Source organism: Dromiciops gliroides, chromosome 6, assembly GCF_019393635.1.
Source record: "Dromiciops gliroides isolate mDroGli1 chromosome 6, mDroGli1.pri, whole genome shotgun sequence".
NCBI lineage: Eukaryota > Metazoa > Chordata > Mammalia > Microbiotheria > Microbiotheriidae > Dromiciops > Dromiciops gliroides.
In genome coordinates this window covers 255511620-255532100 of record NC_057866.1, presented here as the reverse complement: position 1 = coordinate 255532100, position 20481 = coordinate 255511620, and the positions used below count along the sequence as shown (strand labels likewise).

The following is a 20481-nucleotide window of genomic DNA, read 5'->3' as shown; positions in this document are numbered from 1 at the left end:
TGGGAATACAAAGGAAGAATAAAATGGCCCTTGCCTATAATGAGCTGACATACTATGAGGCAAAAACTATATACCAGTTAACTGAAAGGTAATTTGTGGGGAAAGTATTAGTATGACTTAACATAGCCATCAGGAAATAACTTAAACATGGAGGGACCATTTGGCTCATCTTTGGGATGCAGACTGAAAAGGGGCCCTAGAGTTCATCACATCCATCTACGTCATTTTATAAACAAAGCGCTAAGCCCCAAAGAGTGACTGGCACATAGTAGGTGCTTAATAAATATTGATTGATTGGTTGCTATTGATTAAGTGACTTGCCAAAAAGCAAACAGGCAGTATGTAGCCCAGAGTTCAAGTTCTTGCTTGAACTCTTTAGCCAATAGGTAAAAACCAGAAAGCTACTAAAGGTGAAATCTAAGCATTACCTGTACATTTACAAAGCACCTGGTAACTTAGTTTTGCCTAATGGATGTAGATTTATGCCTGTTTCTCCTCCTCCCCTCCCCTGAGTGTTCTAAAATCAAGTCTCTTCTCTTTTTTTGTTTGACAGGTGAGAGACTCTGCTCAGTCGTTCCTGACAGTCCATGTTCCCCTGTATGTGTCATACATCTACGTGACAGCACCCAGGGGCTGGGCTTCCCTTGATCACCACACAGAAATGGAGTTCTCTTTCTTCTATGACACTGTTCTCTGGAGAACAGGTACTCATATTTCTCTCCTCCTGCCTCCCATTCCTCAGCTTGGGGGTGCCATGGTTTTACCCAACAGCCTTCAACAGGGGCCAAATCCTTCTCTTCAATACACTCTGTGCATTGTCCAAAGGAATAATCCCATGGTTCTGTACACTGGATGCATCGAAAAGTACACATCCATCTGGGCCTTGAGAAAGCAGAGTATCCACATTTGTCTGATGCTAGGGGAGCAATTGTCAGATGCCAGGGCTAGCTAATGCCATAGGATAACAAAGCGGGAGGTCCTAACCTGCCCTGCACTCAAACACAAAGGCTCATACAATTCTGGACAGGAAGATATCCATCCTCTGTGACTTGAAAACCAGAAACAAAGCATGTTGCTTGAATAAAGAGAATGTCCTTCAAACCTCAAGAGACTTCTTGAAATTGAAAAATATGTCAGAATTTCTGTCTTACCCAGATGAGTCCCAGAGAGCATTGTTTTCTTTCATTCTCACATGCAGAAATTCACATCCTCGGACCAAAGGGGGCTGGTGGACATTGGTCTCGGCCTTTGTTTAATAGTGTTAGCGCTGGTCTTCCATTTCCTCTAATTACACTCATTTTAGGGATTCGGGGTTTCGTCATGTATATATTCCTTTCACCAGCATAGGTTTCTTTCTGTACCTTAGCTTATCTTCATGAGTTTCCATGGCTGGACAAATTCATCACCTAATGGTGAGTCTTTTGGGAATGAGCTGCTTAGCTAAGTTGGCCCTCAGACAGAGGACCTGTCTCTGGGTCTCTGGGCTAGTACTTGAACCGTTTCTAGCTCAGTAGGGCCCTGTGGGAAAGTTTTCCTTTGCTGAAATGACCATCAAACACTCAGGTTCCCTTTGTCATTATAGTGAGTCATCAAACTAAGGGATCACTCAAGGCTGACTTACTTCATTTTGTTTGTTTGTTTTGTGGGGCAATGAGGGTTAAGTGATTTGCCCAAGGTCACATAGCTAGTAAGTGTCAAGTGTCTGAGGAAGGATTTGAACTCAGGTCCTCCTGAATCCAGGGCCAGTGCTTTATCCACCGCACAACCTAGCTGCCCTGACTACTTCACTTTAATAAAACTCAGTCAAGGAAGTTTTCCCAGAGTTATACCTGAAATTTTCCCATTTTAAAACCCCTTTACCCCCCGCCCCCACAATGATTCAGTTATTAAAGCTTTTGTGTATCATGATTCAACTCGCCAATATTAAACTGTGACTTAGTAATGTTCTATTGCTCATACATGACTTGACTTTTATAAGCTTCCCTTTGGATCTCTCATGGTCTGCGCCCTCCATTTATCCATCAGGTCTCTATTAACCCCTCAGAAATTGCCATTGAGGGAATAAAGTAAAGTATACAAATTGCTACCATACTTTACATTATTATAATATGAAATCAGCTATTTCAGAGCATGGGATGGACCGGAGACTGTTTCTTGGTGGTAAGGGGATCATGACGGTATAGAGAAGGCATATTAACAAGAGTGGATTTATGAAGACAAACCAAATGTTATTTCTCTTTCATGCTCGAAGACGACCAAAATGACATCATGATATCAGGGTCAATGTACAGTATGTCCAGCTGTGGTTATTTATTTGTTTTTTGTTTGTTTGTTTGTTTTTGTTTTTGCGGGGCAATGGGGGTAAAGTGACTTGCCCAGGGTCACACAGCTAGTAAGTGTCAAGTATCTGAGACCGGATTTGAACTCAGGTACTCCTGAATTCAGGGCCGGTACTTTATCCACTGCGCCACCTAGCTGCCCCCTGTGGTTATTTATTTTGTTAAATATGGAATGGGGCAATAATGAGTAATGGTGGCCTTCACCTGGACCATCATAAAAGGTTAATTAAGAGCTCATCTATGGATAGAGTGCATAGTCTGTGTAGGTACAATATATTACAGTGAATTTAAATATAGTCATTGTTCTCTTCAGCATTCCATAATTTAGATGGGCCCCTTTGGAAGATGCTAATGTTGATCAGTGTTTTCCTTTGTCTCCCTCTATCACCTGACTTGAATTGTTGTGTGTCATTTGCCTTGCTAGGAATTCAGACCGAAAGCGTGCTCTCCGCAAGGCTTCAGATAATAAGGATCTACATTAGAGAGGATGGTCGTCTGGTCATTGAGTTCAAGACCCACGCAAAGTTCAGAGGTGGTATCTGTTGTGTTTTAGAGTGGAGGCTTCTGCCCCATCCGTCTTTCCCTTTTGTATGAAATGGCCTTTCTTGGTCTGAGGCTACACACAGGCTATCAATAATCCCAAATGTAATTATTAAGCAGCTTTGACCTTTCAGAGAGTCAAGGCTTATGTTGATATTTTAATCAATATGAAATTGGCGAGGAGTGAGTCGACCTTCAACCAGGGAATCCAATATTATTACACAAATAAGAGCTAACCCAACTCCCCAAATCACTGCCACATGCAAGTAAAATAAAATTACTAATAGCACACCCTCCTATTCATCTCCCACCCAACTGATCTCTGTAACAAGCAGTCCCCTTTTGCATTGTTGTCTGTGTTACATTTGTGAATATGATAATGCCTTGAGATACTGTTTTTTGTGGTTGTGGTATCAAGAAAAAAATTGTTCCTTCTTTTTTTTATGGCTATAGTGAGTCCTAGGCAGAGACTAGGAGTGGAGGATAGAGAGTAAAACTAAAAAACTAATATGACATGGTCCTAGAGGAGAAGTGAGATCCATTAGGGTGCCAATTCCAATTCCATAGTTTCAATGGTAATTCTTGGAATATAAAGAAAGGACAAATGGACACAGAATGAGCAGCATTTGGAGAATGGTCTAGTTTATCTCTTATGTGTTCACATAGGACTAGGAGGAAGATGATGAAGACAGTTCATTGAGATGCTATATATCTGGAATTCAGGCAGCCTGATGTCTGTTGTCAAATGTAGACGGACATGTTAAGGGGTGAAAAATCTGGCAGGTCTTACTGGACAACAGTCAGTTTGGGGCCTTGCTTAACAGTCGTTACCATCTCTAGTGGCCTCACCCAAAGCTTCAGGGTTGTGTGGATTAATGGTTACATCTTATATGAAACTCCTATCCACACATACCCTAAATTCATTAGACTCCATTATGGAAATGTTAGCGGCCAGCAACCCTCATATTGCAAATAATAGACACAGAACTATGACTGTTGCCACAAAGCTCAGGAACGGAGCCTTCTGAAACATCGATGTATTTTAAATCAATATATATTGATACATTGATCACTATCAATACATTGGCAAATCAAAATCAATATATTTCAGCAGCTCTTTTTCCTAAGGATATGTTGTCTAAGTTTCAGAGCTCAATTTTGCCTATAAATGGCTACTATTAATCTCATTAGCATCTCTGTGAAGCACATTCATATCGTTTATACAAATAAAGAGAATTGTGATCCCTGTAAGTATTTGTAGGGTGATGGTCCGGTGTGAGATCTCACATTTTTCCATCTAGTAAAAGGAACATTCTAAACTCTGGAAATAATATGTGGTTTGCAGTAATATTTAACAGTTACAGTAAATGCAGTTACTTTATGGTAACAATCACAGCAAACCCCATGATACAATTACAGCCAAGTTCTGGGCCCCATCACAGCTCCTAGAGTAGATGATGATATAAAGTGTATTTCTTACTAAGACGCTACAATCACATAGTGAGTGTGTTTCCCCCCTTCTTGGTACAGGATACTTTGTCATGGAGCACCACACCCTCCCAGATGTGAAGTCTTTTATAATGACTCCAGACCACCTGGGAGGAATTGAGTTTGATTTACAGCTTCTGTGGAGTGCCCAGACTTTTGATTCGCCATACCAGCTGTGGAGAGCAACTAGTTCTTATAACAGGTGAGTAGCTCTCTGATGTTTACAGCTATTGTTTAGAAGTGGGGGCAAGAAGACTTAGTTTCAAGGTTTAAAGAAAGATGTCTGTGAACAAGGTGGTCCAGCCGAAGATTTTGGGCAAAAGAGAGAATCTGGAGAAAGTGGCCCAGTGGATAGAGTGCTGGGCCTGGAGTCAGGGAAGATTCATCTTCTTGAGTTCAAATTCAACCTCAGACACTTATTATCTATGTGACCCTGGACAAGTCACCCTGTTTGTCTCAGTTTTCTCATCTGTAAAATGAACTGGAGAAGGAAATGGCAAACAAGTCCAATAGCTTTGCCAAGAAAACCTCAAAATCGGGTGATGAAGACTTAGCAGAGTGCCTGGTACACGGGAGGTACTTAATAAATGTTTATTGAGTAATTGACTGGCCCAACATGGCACTTAATAAATGCTTCCTGACCTAATAAGAATACCATTTAGAGTACAGCAGCATTTAATTAGGCTCAACAGGTATATATCGAGTACCTATTACATGCCAGGCACTGTGCCCTCAAGGGCCTTACACTCTGCTGGAAGGAAAAGTACATGGGTAAATAAAGAGAAAATAAATATGTAATAAAGATATTGGGAGTGAGTGGATAGGAGGGAAGCCATATGTTCTAAAGAGCCCAGAATTTCATCTGTGTCAAAGCAGGGGAGGGGGAGCATGCAAACTCTTACTCCGGGTCCTTTCCAACCATTGGATTCCCTGTCAACATCATCAGTTTCTCTTATAATCCTATATATATAAATGCATATATATGCATTTAAAAAAATAATTCTGAGAAAGGGTCCATAGGCTTTATCAGTCTGCCACTGGGGTCTATGACACAAAACAAGTTAAAAAACTATAGTAAATATAGTAAATGTAGCTCTACAGGGATTCCTTCTCTCGTTTGGATTCTCTCCTGTCCCCCTATGATAGTGACACCTTTGGCAAACGTGTATCTCCTTATATTAGCCCTTTCTTGCTATTTATATGTAGAAGGTACATCCAATTCTTTTAAAAAAAAATTTTTTGGTGAGGCAATTAGGGTTAAGTGACTTGCCCAGGGTCATACAGCTAGTAATTGTTAAGTGTCTGAGGCTGGATTTAAACTTAGGTCCTCCTGAATTGAGGGCCAGTGCTCTATCCACTGTGCCACCTAGCTGCCCAGGTATATCCAATTCTGTGGCCTGGTCTGTTGACCCAGGAAAGTTGCCCAGGTTTTAAGAAATCTTATCGGGATTGGCTAAATGGATGGTTAACTTCTGAATAATGGACCATAGGTGGTAGCTTTTATTTTATCCCATTAGGAAGTGGTAGAGTGAGGTACCTAGAAGATACTGAAGGCAGTGGCTCCAGCCAGCAGGGATCCTTAAGGGCAAGCAGGGATCCTTAAAGACTAGGGGAATTTTCTGGGGGAGGGGGGTGGGGAGTGTTACAGGCTAGCCCATTGATAGATGGTAAGTCTCAACGCTCCCCCCCACAACAGTGAGGGCAGGGAGATCTTGCATGCAGTGTTACTAATGGTATGGTCACACCTCTTCTCTGCCATGGTTTTCGTGAATTTGGCTTAGTAAATAAAACCTATCTCAACCCACTGCTCCTCTGTTGGTGGGTTCTCAGTCAATAAGCAACACAAAGTAGCAATTATGAGGGAATTTTCACCAAGAACCAAAAGAAATGGCCAAAATTTGTGTCTCTCTGTGTGTTTTTCCCTTCCTCTCAGATTGTAAACAATTTTATTTTCTCATCTGTTATGGTAGGAGCTCAAATAAATGGAGGAAGCATTATTTTCAAGTCTCTGAGTGATGACCTGAATGTTAAAACAACAGCCTCTGTTCTACAGAATTTGCTGTGCATGAGTTCTTCAAACGCAACTCTTTATTTAGTGAGGTCCACCTCTCTTGTAACTCTGCTTCCTCTTTGTATTTCCAGGAAAGACTACTCAGGGGAGTACACGATCTACCTCATCCCCTGTACTGTACAACCCACACAGCCATGGATTGACCTCGGAGACAAGCCGCTGCCCTGCACAGCACATGCTCCAGAAAGGTGAGGGAATGCATTGGCCTGGCCCTTTATTAAGCCAACAGCGGGACTGCCAAGGCCTGGATGTGCAGACCATCTGAACCTGGGAGTGGGACTACAGAGAAAATGTCTGTAGGAGAAAGGACCTAAAGAGTTAATTTGAAGGAATGCTGATTAATTAATTAATTAGGGTTACAGGCTTGGAAAGCAATCCAGAGGTCTTTGGTTTAAAACAATATGTTGGTGGATAAAGCACCAGCCCTGGATTCAGGAATACCTGAGTTCAAATCTGGCCTCAGACACTTGACACCTACTAGCTGTGTGACCCTGGGCAAGTCACTTAACCCCCATTGCCCCGCAAAAAAAACCAAAACAAAACAAAAAATAATATGTTGGGGGCAGCTAGGTGGCTCAGTGGATAAAGCACCAGCCCTGGATTCAGGAGTACATGAGTTCAAATCTGGTCTCAGATACTTGACACTTTCTAGCTGTGTGACCCTGGGTAAGTCACTTAACCTTCATTGCCCCACCAAGAAAAAAAAAGAAAAGAAAAAGAAAAAAAACCCAAAACCCCAATATGTTGTTCCCATGCCATTACAGACAAATCTCTAGGACCTGAGAAAAGAAGAACTAGTGGTAAGGGAAGCATGGGAAATGTTGAGTCAAGGTTGGAAAGTCTGAAGAGACGATGGACCACAGGAACATGATTGAGACTTAATGTTGGATGGAAAATAGAGACAACCATTGATTTTCACCAACACTCAGTAATCTCTCTTCTTTTGATCCACATCTTCTACACAATCAAAATCCTGAAATTACTGTCTGTAGTGATAGTGTTGAATTCAAATAGAAATGGGGTCCACTAAACCTTAATGAAGGATACCTGTAGGCCACATATTGACTTAGAAAACCACACATTAACATTATCTATGTTTTGTTATATTTTCATTTATTTTGTTAAATATTTACCAGGTACACTTTAATCTTGTTTAAGCCAGTCAAGAGTGTCATGGGCCACATGTGACTCTTCTGATTTACAGATCTCCCCTTCCTTCCTCAATGACTTCAATACCTGGTTTATAATCTTACTTTCCTCCCCAACTCCTGCCCTCACAACAGGATATTTCAACATACATACACACATACATGTCTGTATACGCATATACATAGATACACACACACACACACATATATATATATTTATAAAAATAGATACTGTCCCTCAAGTACCCTAATTGCTCAGTTTCTCAACCTTCTTACTTTCCACAATCGGCTTCTCCATCTCACCTCAGCCATACACAAAGATGGTCATGGCCTTCATCTAGCCATCACCTACAAATGCACCACTTCCATGCTCAAAAATTCTGAAATTCCCTTACCTGTTCAGGGAAGGGACTTTTGACCTAGATGGCTAATAGCTCAAAATTCCAGGGCTTCTTTTTTTTTTTTTGCGGGGCAATGGGGGTTAAGTGACTTGCCCAGAGTCACACAGCTAGTAAGTGTCAAGGGTCTGAGGCCGGATTTGAACTCAGGTCCTCCTGAATCCAGGGCCAGTGCTTTAACCACTGCACCACCTAGGTGCCCCCTCCCGGCTTCTTAATGGAGCCATAAGTGGATAGGTTGTCATACCTTTCATGGTAATAAGGGGAATGTTGATTGGATTGTTAATGCCTAAGAAAAAAGTATGTTTGGATCAGGGTCATATTATGGCAGGTCAGAAAATGGATTCCTCCCTGGTCCTGCCTAATGGTCAAAGCAGGAGTTGATGAAATCCTGGGGAAAGATTTGACTATTGAGTGGTGAGGCCCACCAATCCTCACCAATTCAACTCTGTCCCAGGACTCATATCAATTACTGAATAGCACCAATTATCTCCTCCATGGGGAGAAAGACTCAATACCCTGGTCCTTTAGCCTCAATGACTAAGAATGTTTCTGTATTAATTCACTGTTACGTGGAATTGTTAGCAAAATTTTCCTTATATTGAGCTAAAATCTGCCTCTGTTTCCTTTCTACCCAGAGTTCTTAGTTCTTATCTCTGGGACCAAGAAAAGCAAGTGTTCTTCTATGTTATAGTCTTTCAATAACCTTAAGTCAGTTATCAGTTAGTTATCAGCTCTTCATTGGTCCTGGAGCCAAGAACACCTGAGTTCAAATCCAGCCTTAGATCTTAGCTGTGTGATCCTAGACAAGTCACTTAACCTCTATCTGCCTTAGTTCTCTCAAATGCAAAATGTGGATAATAATAGTGTCTACCTCACAGGGTTGAGGTGATGATGAAATGAGAGAATATTTGGAAAGCACAGCACCTAGCATATCATAGGCACTTAATAAATGAGTATTCCCTTCCCCTCTCCCCCAAGTCTTCTCTTATCCATGCCTCCCCTCCCTGCTTCCTTCTACCAGTCCTCTCATGGTCTCATCTCCAGACAACTCAACGTCTTGGTCTTCTATGCTCAGAGCTGTGATGAAGTCAGAATTGTACAAAGCATGGTCCACCCCCTCATGGAGCTCTCATTTCTCTTCCATTTAGATTTTTGATACCCATTGCATTCCAGCAGACTAACCGTCCGGTGCCCGTTGTCTATTCCCTCAACACTGAGTTTCAGCTCTGCAACAATGAGAAAGTGTTTCTGATGGACCCCGGCACATCTGACATGTCGCTGGCAGAAATGGATTACAAAGGGGCTTTTTCAAAGGGTAAGCTTGTCATACAGCTAGACCTGGATCTCAGGGGAAAAAGGAACAAAAACGAGACAGACATCCCTTCACCTAAGCTTTCACTTTGACATCCTAAGAAAAAATTCCCCTAAGAGTGTTTCTACGGAGGCTAAAGCAGCTTAGCATAGTGGAAAAAACACTGGAGTCAGAGGAACTGGATTAAAATCTCGCCTTCCTCTAAGGCCTTTAATGACATCTGATAGGTTACTTAACTTCTCTGAGCTGTGGTGTCCTCGTTTTCAAAATGAGGGGATTGGACTAGAATAGTGGTTCTCAAAGCTGTTGGTCTCAGGACCCCCTTTGCCCTCTTAAAAGTTGAGTACCCTGGGGCAGCTAGTTGGTGTAGTGGATAAAGCACTGGCCCTGGATTCAGGAGGACCTGAGTTCAAATCCGGCCTCAGACACTTGACACTTACTAGCTGTGTGACCCTGGGCAAGTCACTTAACCCTCATTGCCCTGCAAAAAAAAAAGAAAAAGAAAAAGAAAAAAGAAAAGTTGAGTACCCCAAAGAGCATTTGTTTGTGTGGGTTAAATCTATTGATATTTAACATTAAGAATTAATGTTGATAAATGTTAAAATATCCATTAATTCATTTAAACCATAATATATAATAATATTTAATACAACAATATTACAGACAATATAATTATATAAGCATAATAAACCCATTGCATGTTAAGACAAAATTTTTTTATGAAAAATAACCATATTTTTTCAAAGCAAAAAATTAGTGTGAAGAGTGATATTGTTATATATACTTTGGCAAATCTCTTTAGTTTCTGGCTTAATAAAAGATGCCTAGATTCTCAAATCTGCTTCTTTATTCATTCTGTCATGGTAATGTTGTTTTGGTTGAAGTGTATAAAGACAGTCTGGCCTCACAAAGATATGATGTTAAAAAGGGGGAATTATTTTAATGGGCAAATAACATCTATTGTTATGAAAATGATTATAATCTCATGGATTCTTTGAAAGAGTCTTGGGGACCCCAGTGGACGCATGGACCACACTTTGAGAACTGCTGGACCAGATAGCTTCTAAGTTCTCTTCCAAACATCCATCTCTCATTCCTCTACGTTTTGACCAGACATCCTTCTTTTCTGTTGATTCACCTCAAGGTAGCACCACCTGGTATAGCCCCAAGTACTGATTAGCAGTAAGACCTAAACCAGCCTCTGCCATTAATTCACTGAGTAACCTCAAGCAAATCACTCAGTCTCTCAGTGCCTTAGAGAAATAACGCCTCCCTCCTTTCTACTTCTTCAGTGTATTTTAATTTTTTTATTTTATTTTATTTTATTTTATTTTTTTGCGGGGCAATGGGGGTTAAGTGACTTGCCTGGGGTCACACAGCTAGTAAGTGTCAAGTTTCTGAGGCCGGATTTGAACTCAGGTCCTCCTGAATCCAGGGCCAGTGCTTTATCTACTGCACCACCTAGCCACCCCTTCAGTGTATTTTAAGACCAATGACATAACACAGGTGAAAACATTGGAAGAAATCCAATATGCTATTATGTAAATTACACTATATCCTCTCTACCTCAGTGTCCTTCCTGTGGTTTCTTTCTCTCCTAAACTGAAATCCCAACCCTGTTCCTACCTCCATGTTTTTATAGGTCAGATCCTTTATGGCCGTGTACTTTGGAATCCTGAACAGAACCTCAACTCAGCTTATAAACTGCAGCTGGAGAAAGTCTATCTGTGTACTGGCAAGGATGGCTATGTGCCCTTCTTTGACCCCACTGGGACGATCTACAATGAAGGGCCACAGTATGGATGTATTCAACCTAACAAGCACTTAAAGCACAGATTCCTGCTGCTGGTATGAAAATTACTGCAGGCCAGAATATGAAAGTTCTGGCTTGGTCCATTCCCTGAGTTTCTTTTATTTCTTTTTCTTCTTTAACCAGATGAATTTTTTTCACCTCATCCTTCAGTAACATAAAATATCAACTCTCGGTAAGGCAGAAATAGTGTCCGTGGGTGATGATAAAAGTTCCCTCCATTTTGACCTGAGAGAGATATAAAGTTCCACCCCCTTGAAAAGAACATCCATATTTACCATCCAAATGCTGTGTGTTCATAGTGCAAAGCCTAACCCCAGGACAGGAGCCCTTATGGCAAAAGGCTCCGAGGCTGGTTAAGAGGATGGTGTCTGACAATAAAACTTTGATTTCTGTACTGCTGTTTAAAATACAGACACACTGGGCTCCTGGCTCAGGAACAGAATGCATCTAACAAGGATTTTCAAGTATGTTTTTCTCTAGAGTTTCTAAGATCCAATCAAAAGGAAACAAACTTTATACTGAAAAGATTGCCCACCATTGTAGAGTAACTGAAGTATAGGAAGAAGGCCAGTAGGAGAGACACCAAAAATTCACAGGAGACAAACTCATAGAAAGGAGCCATTAATAAAAAACACAGATGCATATGTGTATATGTGTATATGTATATATAAATAGCTATGTATACATACATATATATATATATATACATATACACACATACAGATTGTCAAAATATGCTTACCAAGAAGCTCAGCTTGAAATCCTAAGGCAAGAAAAGAAATTTGAACTCAATAGATTTGGTGATATGAAATCTATGCCTGGAAAATGGCTCATATGGGTTGCATTTTATTCAGACAAAAAAGGGCAGGGAATGAAGTAGCATTCTATATTAAGAATGTATATACATTTGAGGAAAGACAGTAATTGGGAGTGAATTGTGATGGAGGTGAGGCAAGGATATAATTTAATATGTCTAACAAAGGCTTTGATAGAAGTATGGATGGCATAGTTACCAGATTTGCAGACAACACAAACTGGTCTGCTTGTTTCCCAAATTCAGTGTTCTGTCATCTCTCACCATTGCCCCAGCTGTCCCAAATGCCTGGAATGACCTCCCCCCAATTCCCTCCCTCCCTCCTACCCTCCCTACCTCTTTCCTTCCTTCCTTCCTTCCTTCCTTCCTTCCTTCCTTCCTTCCTTCCTTTCTTCCTTCCTTCCTTCCTTCCTTCCTTCCTTCCTTCCTTCCTCCCTTCCTTCTTCCTCCCTTCCTTCTTCCCTCCCTTCCTTCCCCCTAGCTTCTTTCAAAGTTCAGCCCAGATGTCATCTCCTCCAGAAGGCCTTTCATAGTCCTTTTCATGGTTAAGGCTTCCTCTCTCAAGTTATATTGTATTTATTTATCTTATTTAAATGTCACATCTTCCCCACAGGAAAAATGTAATCTCTCTGAGGTCAGGGCCTGATTTTCATTTTATCTTTGTTGCCCCTGAACCTGTTATAATACCTTGCACAAAGCAAGTGTTTAGTAAATGCTGATTAAGTGAATAAATATTTCTGTTCTTCTAAACTAATTGTTTCTCCTGTAAATTCTAGGATCGAAGTCAGCCAGAAGTCATCGACAAATATTTTCACGATGTTCCTTTTGATGCCCACTTTGCATCTGATTTATCTGATTTCCACATGGTCAGTAGCATGCCAGGTGTGGACGGATTTACCCTGAAAGTTGATGCACTTTACAAGGTAGGTTTTATGAGAAATAACAAAGTAGGGAACTAAGTTTCTTTTAAGCACCACAAGAGGACTTGGATTGACTCTGAACTTGGTTTTTTGCGGGGGTAATAATGACATCTATCCCAGGATTTACATGAGGATCAAATGAAGAATTGCCCAAGACATTGATATAAAGGGTGTTATAAAGAAATAAGTGATGAGACTAACCAATGGGCATCCCATCTGCTCTACCTGCAACATCATGAGGGCTAAAAGAAGGCTCCTGGCACATTGGTAGGACCACTAAAAAGGACTGATGGGAGGGCATGGACAACAACCTCATAAGGTATGGATGAGATATGATGGGGCAGCTCTATCAATGAGATCATGGGTCCATCCAAATATGGAAGTATGCTTGATTTGAAACAATTACTAGTTCAGAAATGGAAGATGGAAGTTTAATTTTAGTCAGGTTCAATCATTTTTTACAGCATTATTTTGAAAGTGCCAAGAACTCTTTGTGTTCTCCAATATGTACTGTGTAGTCATGGTTTCTCAAATCTAAAATTATTTTTTTAAATCATTTCTATATGAAGTAGAGATTATGTAGTAATTATACATTGAGACACCATGGAATAACAATCATAATAAGAAAATGTGGACTCCGTACGGCTCCACCAGGGTCCTTCTTTAATGCCTTATTATGTTGGCAAGATGGTCCTGGCTTCCCCAAGTCAATGCCTGGGAGTGTCAGTGTCAGCACTGAGGTTTTCTTCTGCTGGGAAAGGTGTCAAGTATAGCCACAGTAATGAACTGTCTGCTGTCTGAACTGAGTTTGGAGGTCAGAGATTTAGAGCTGAAATGAGCCTTAAAGATGATCAATTTCCAACCCCCTCTTTTTATGGATGAGAAAACTGAGGCCCAGAGATTTTAAGTGACTTTTCCAGAGTTATGAGGCAGGATTCAAGCCCAAGTCTTCCTGACACCAAGTCCTGCATTCTGTACACTCACTCTACCATGTTGCATCTTCACATAGACCTGAATAATTTCAGGATGGTGAAATTATTTAGCCAAAGCAAATTTTCCTATCTCATCTAGACTGGAAGTGTGGCAACTACTCATAGGCTGCATCCCTCTACTGATTAGCAAGGGAGCTTGTCTGAACTACTCTGTTTCCAACCTGGACCTGTTCACCCCTTCTTGGACAACCTGGTGCCTGGACTCTTGGGCGCTCACCATATCAATGCCAGATTAGTACAAACACTCAGTTGGCTTAACTCTACTACAGCTCACAACTCTGGAGCTTAAGAGATCTGTCAGCGATAGCCTCTCCAGGAGTTTGGATTATAAGTATCCCACAAATCCCTTCTCTATCCCCATTCCTATCCCTAGACATGGCAACTTTCTTTCTTGGTAGTATTTTATTTTATTTTCCAATTACATGTAAAGATTATTTTCAACTTTCATTTTTGTAAGATTTTGAGTTCCAAATTTTTCTCTCTCCCTCCCTATCCTCCCCCTTCCCCAAGACAACAAGCAATCAGATAGAGGTGTGTGTGTGTATGTATGTGTACATATATATGTATATACACAATCTTGTTACACGTATTTCCATATCAGCCATTTTGTGAAAGAAGAATCAACAAAAGGGAAAAACACAAGAAAGAAAAAGAAATAAAGAGGGGCAGCTAGGTGGCACAGTGGATAGAGCACCGGCCCTGGAGTCAGGAGTACCTGAGTTCAAATCCGGCCTGAGACACTTAATACTTACTAGTTGTGTGACCCTGGGCAAGTCACTTAACCCCAATTGCCTCACTAAAAAAAAGAAAAGAAAAGAAAAAAGAAAAAGAAATAAATAACAACATGTAAATAAAATGAAAATAAATAAAGTCAACAACAAATAAAGTGAAAATAGTATACTTTGATCTGTATTCAGACTCCATAGTTCTTTTTCTGGATGTGGAGAACATTTTCCGTCATAAGTCTTTTAGAATTTCCTTAGATCATTATATTGCTGAGAAGAGCTAAGTCTTTAACAGCTGATCACCACACAATGTTGCTGTTACTGTGTACAATGTTCTCTTGGTTCTGCTCACTTCACTCATCATCAGTTCATGTAAGTCTTTCTAGGTTTTTCTGAAATCCTTAGCCATGGAGACTTTAAAAGAATATCTACCAATTTGTAGAGAAGGCTTATTATGTTCCAGTAAAGTAAATACATCCAATAATTGACAACAATCATGGGTCTTTGAAGTGATGAATCAGACTATATAAACACAGAAAAAAAATTTAAAGGGAAAAAACCTATTTCTACTAATAAATATTAATGTGGAAAAAATAATGTTAGGGCATAAAATAGGGTCCAGGCTCTCTGATCCCACAATTCCATAAATAATTGTGAAAAACCACAACTGTTCCTATTGCTTTTCTTCCAGCTATTTACTATTTTATCTATAGTCTATTATCTTTTATACCATTATCCAAAATTTTTCACGTCTTATGTCGTTTTCTCTACCACTCAGAGTTACTCCTTTGCTTCAGTTGAAATGAGCTCTTTGTTCTTCTCTCCTTTCAGGTGGAAGCAGGACACCAGTGGTATCTCCAGGTCATCTATATCATCGGCCCCGACACCATCTCCGGGCCACGAGTGCAGCGTTCTCTCACCTCCCCAGTAAGGCGCAGCCGCAGGGACTTTGTGGACCACACAGGCCGACTAACCCTTGATGATTCCCTCATCTATGACAATGAAGGAGACCAAATTAAGAATGGCACCAACATGAAATCGTTGAATCTGGAGATGCAGGAATCAGTTGTGGCCGCTTCTCTATCCCAAACTGGAGCGTCAATTGGGAGCGCCCTTGCCGCCATCATGCTCCTGCTGTTGGTGCTTTTGGTGGCTTATCTCATCACCAGAAAATGCCAGACACAAAAGAAGAAAAGGGCTCCAGAGGACATCTTGGAGGAATACCCTCTGAATACCAAGATAGACATATCCAAGAGGAACCCAGACAGGCTGGAAAAGAACACAAACAGGCAGTACTGCACCGTGCGAAACATCAATCTACTGAGTGAGAATGAGGGGGCCTACAAATTCAAAGGTGCTACGGTCAAAAGAGTGAACCTGGAAGTCAAAGTTCATAACAATTTACAAGATGGAACTGAAGTTTGATGGCAGCGACCCATCTGTATTTTTTCTAAGAATCTTTTTATAAATGGTTAAAAAAATAATAATTAAAAAAAGGTTACTGGTATTTTTATAATCTTGTGGAAAAAGGGAAAACTAGAGCTTTGAGTGGTGGCCTGCACTATATCACGTGCTTCAACTCACAGCTGAGCTACCTCATCCAGGGATAAACCAAGGGAGGCCCTCAGGACGGGAAACACTGAGTAGGGGGTATTTCTGTGGATATCCACATTCATTTTTTTTCAACATCAGGAGATGAATCTTTTTGTCATGGTGGCCTTGGGAGACTAGGATATCATCTATAAGTTGATAGGGATATGATGATTTTTTTAAAGCGATGTGGTATAATGGGGAAAGCATCGAATTTGGAGCTTGGAAGACGGGGGTTCAAATCCCAGTTCTGCCATTAACCCCCTGTATAAATCGAAGGAAATCACTTCATTCCTCTAGGCCTCCATTTCTATAAAATGAGGGATTTGGACTAGATCACTTCAGTGGCACCTTTCAACTCCAAATCCTGTGATATGAAGGTATTCACCTTCATTTCCCCTCTGCCTTTCCTAAGCCCTTGGATGGCCCAGCCTGGATTTGCTGACCCCATGCACTCTCATTTGGATTTTTTAAAATGTGTTTATTGTTTCCAAGCATGATTACCATTTATAATCGCTATTCATACTTCACACTGATAGTGCACTTTTCTCCAAGATGTTTCAAAATGCTTTCTAGCCCTTTTCCACAGCCCTGATGAGAAAGCTTCAGGCTTCCCTGGGTAGCTAGCAGGCATAGGTAAGTGCCCACTTTCTAGTGCAAAAATTGGGATCTGGAAAAGTCAATGGCTTGGCCAACATCTCAGAGCAAGTCATTGTTTGTTAGTTAGATCAGAGTTTTCATTTCCTGACTCCTGTGCTATCATGATGCTATCCAGAGAGATGCATCGATGAATATCCAGAGGGATGTATCAATGCGCCAAGTCCTTCTTTGTCAAATGTCTGCATGCATTCCCATTCAACAGCAGTCCATGTGGTCATGGATGCACTTTAGACTTGAGTCTCTCCTAGAAAACCCACCATGATATCTTGTTCCCCCAGGTTTTATCTATCTACTACCTGATAATGGAATACCCTGTGCTCTTACTTGCTGTGGATTTTAGAGTTACTCGTATTTCAGGAAATGTATATGTTGTATTTAATTAGGACAAATTACAGAAAAGCCAAGGAGAGAATCCAGTTAGAATTGAGCAGAGGACAGCTGGGTGCTTCCTGATTCCTTTTGCTATTTCCATCTGTCCTCCCTTGGTGTCTCCTGACAAAGCAAGTCAGGAATTTCTTTTAAGGGTTTCTTATCTGGTAGCTCAGGTGCGTGATTTGGCCACATCTGTTCATGGTAAAGTCAGGGATACGTGGTTTTAATATAATGCTATGGCCAGAGGTCAGTTTAACTACTGTAGGTGCATCATATGCTCGGCTTGCTTTTTTGTTGTTGTTGTTGTTTTTAATCTTTGACGTAGCCTTCTTGGCAAATAAATAAGCATGTGTGCCTGAGGCAACTTTGAATTAGAAACCACATACTTATCCAGGTTTAGAAGGATGAGAGCCACTCACCCTTGATGCATGACTTCTCACAAGCACGTCTTATAACCCTGGTGATCCTATTTGTACTTGGAAGAGCCCAGCTATGGGTGAATCTTCAGAACTGGAAGCAGTGTACTGAAAGCATTAGTAAGAACTAACTGTGAAAGGCTTTGAGGCATTTAGGGAAATGATGAGGAAACAAAACTAATCACTAACACGGTGTTATCAAGAAGGCAAGTAGAGGACACTTTTCTCCATGCATGATGGAAACATCTCACAGTTGGGCAAAGACAAGACAGTGTCAGTGAGCTGGATCTGATAGCAGCACCACTGGAGGATGAGCAGAAAGCGAACCCATGGTCTATCTGATGGCAGCTTGGGTTAGGATTATGGACCAGGTCCAGATGCCTCCGATGCCTATATTCTTCAGTAAATTACATGTGCACGGGAAAGAGGAGACCAAGAGGTGCTGGCATCCATATCTAATGTCTGAGATGCTGAAAATACTCTCCATGCTTTGCTTTCATGTAACAACTTCCATGTCAATGCACTTATTAAGCACCTACTGTGTACAAAGCACTGAATACCGAATAGCTGAAATGTGTTTGCTACCAGCATGGAGATTATCTTGGAGAAAAGAAACCCCCCCTCCCCTGAAATATCCCTCCCTGCCTTCTTCCCATTACATACTCAGATGAAGGGTATGGCTTCCTCTAATAAATGGACACACTGAATGTAAAGTGCTAAGATATGTGGAACTGAGATTTTTCTTGTTTGGTTCACCGCTCTCAACATTTATTTTTATCGACTCGGGATGTGATGATCTCTATCATACAAGGGATGACTTTCATGGTATCTGATTTCAACTGGGTCTATGCCCTTGTCTTGTTATTACTTGTTGCACATCTCTCTGTATTTCACCATGCAGGTCAGGAGGAACAAAGACCTATCTGTACTGTGTTTCTTTCCATGTAAGGTACAGTGCTAGTTAGCTTTAAAGAGGAAGAGGGTGACCCTTTGCCCTGGTTGTCCTTTGTTGTCCTTTTGCTGAATCGTGCACACATTGGAGGACTCATGGATTCTTCTTGTGGGCAGTTCAGTTGCCAGCAGTTCCTCGTCTAGTGAGTTCTGGAGTTCTCTGTCTCGGTGTGTGGAAGTTGATCTTCCTCCATGATTGTTACTCAGAGTATTACCCTATCACCCACAGCCCTGATCTGATGGTGTGACCCATTTGTGGTGCTGTCTTCCTGGTTTCTTGAATCTCTTGTGATTTTTGTATTTTCATTGCTAATCTATGTGTTACAGATTTCTGATTTCTCCAACAGCACATACCATAATATGGATTTTTATTAATAAATGGCATTTTGATTGCTTATTTGCTACATGTTCTCGTTCTCCTTTTATTTATCTCAATGCTATATCAATTCTGTAAAGCAAAGCTATTCTTAATACAGAGGGAAAGGGTTTGGAGAGACTTTTAAAAACTGGCCTCCTAGAAAGAACTCTTGGAGAGAAGAGCCCATTTTCATGGGGGCCTGTAGCTGATTCATACCCAGACTCCTAGCAATAAATTAAAGCACACTAAAATGAAAGAAGCACTCACTGGCTCAGAATTCAAATCTAACCTCTGATGCATGCTATCTATGTGACCTTGGGCAAGTCATTTAACTTTACTTGGCCTCAATTTCTTCATCTATAAAATTATGGGTGTGGACTAGATTATCTTCAAGGTCTCTTCTAACTCTTAATCTGTGATCCTATGATTTTTATCTAACAGCCTATTAGACCCAAACATAAGAAAAATGTGAATACTTAAAATCAGATATATACTTTATCAATTTTCAGTGAATTTAAAAGTATGAACAATTATGGGTATGGTTTTATGTCCATGAAAAATTCTGTATGGGAGTTGGAAGAAGTATACGGAATAATTAATATGTGCTTGATAGGAGCCAGAGAGGAGGGTGTTGCAGTGAGGCTAAACCCAATGAAATTCTCTCCCATGTCCAAGGCACAATGCGTCCTCTGCCCTACATAACTAGATATATGGACTGAGAAAGCAGACTGCGGAATACAAGCAAATAGAGGATTTCAAACTTGCCTATATCTTGCAGTGTGAAAAGTTGGAAATTTTGGATGCTGATGGATATGGGATATTACTGCAGGCAAAGGAAAAAATCAAGGATGATGACTAAGAATACCTTATTGTCACATCTTTTGGCAACCAAGAGGAGCAGCAATGAGACTGTATTTGGCAGTACTCAGACTATTACAACTCAAGTTCAAGGACTATGAAGATCCATGGTGCCCTGTCCTGAGACACCAGAGAGTAGGCTGAAGATTCAACTCTCGAACTCAAAAAATTCAGGGGATCTGGAAACCTACTAGTGATCTTAGTGTAGACATACCTGGGGAAGTTAAGGTTAGCCCAGGAATCCACTCTACCCAAAAGCACAGCATGTGGCAGAACCTGGGACAAAAACCCCAATTCAGGAACTAAAGCTGGAGCTTTATGAGTAAACAGAAGAAGACACTGAAGAGTATTTAAAAATATTTTAGAGCCAGAGATATCCCAACCTAGAAAAGGAAATCCTTTCACCCTAATAATTCACTATCCCACTCACTACAGCAGCTTTCATCCCTCCTCAAAGTTCTCATGGCTTCCTCTCACCCTACCCTCATAACTGAGAACCTTGCCTCATATTTCACAGAAAAAATAAATTGAGGCCATTCACCAAAAGCTCCCTCTTCTATCACTCAGATGTCTTCCTCTGCTGTCTTTCACCCCTGTTTCACATGAAGAAGAAAATTTTCTCTCTGCTAATGAAAACTCTATGTGTACAAGTGACATTGTCTCCCCCAATGATAACCACTTTCATAAATTCTCAATCTCTCCCCCCACTTTTC

General features: G+C 40.8%; 1 protein-coding gene across 1 annotated transcript in view; it reads left to right on the top strand.

The window, feature by feature from the left end:
* FRAS1 (Fraser extracellular matrix complex subunit 1) overlaps positions 1 to 18931 on the top strand; it is a 515723-nt gene extending 496792 nt beyond the window's left edge. The window contains 8 exon segments of the mRNA XM_043971175.1: positions 554 to 704; positions 2764 to 2871; positions 4410 to 4569; positions 6510 to 6626; positions 9136 to 9302; positions 10942 to 11147; positions 12703 to 12849; positions 15395 to 18931. Of these exon segments, the coding sequence (XP_043827110.1) occupies positions 554 to 704; positions 2764 to 2871; positions 4410 to 4569; positions 6510 to 6626; positions 9136 to 9302; positions 10942 to 11147; positions 12703 to 12849; positions 15395 to 15988 (1650 nt within the window). The 3' untranslated portion in view covers positions 15989 to 18931.
* The last annotated feature ends 1550 nt before the right edge of the window (positions 18932 to 20481 follow it).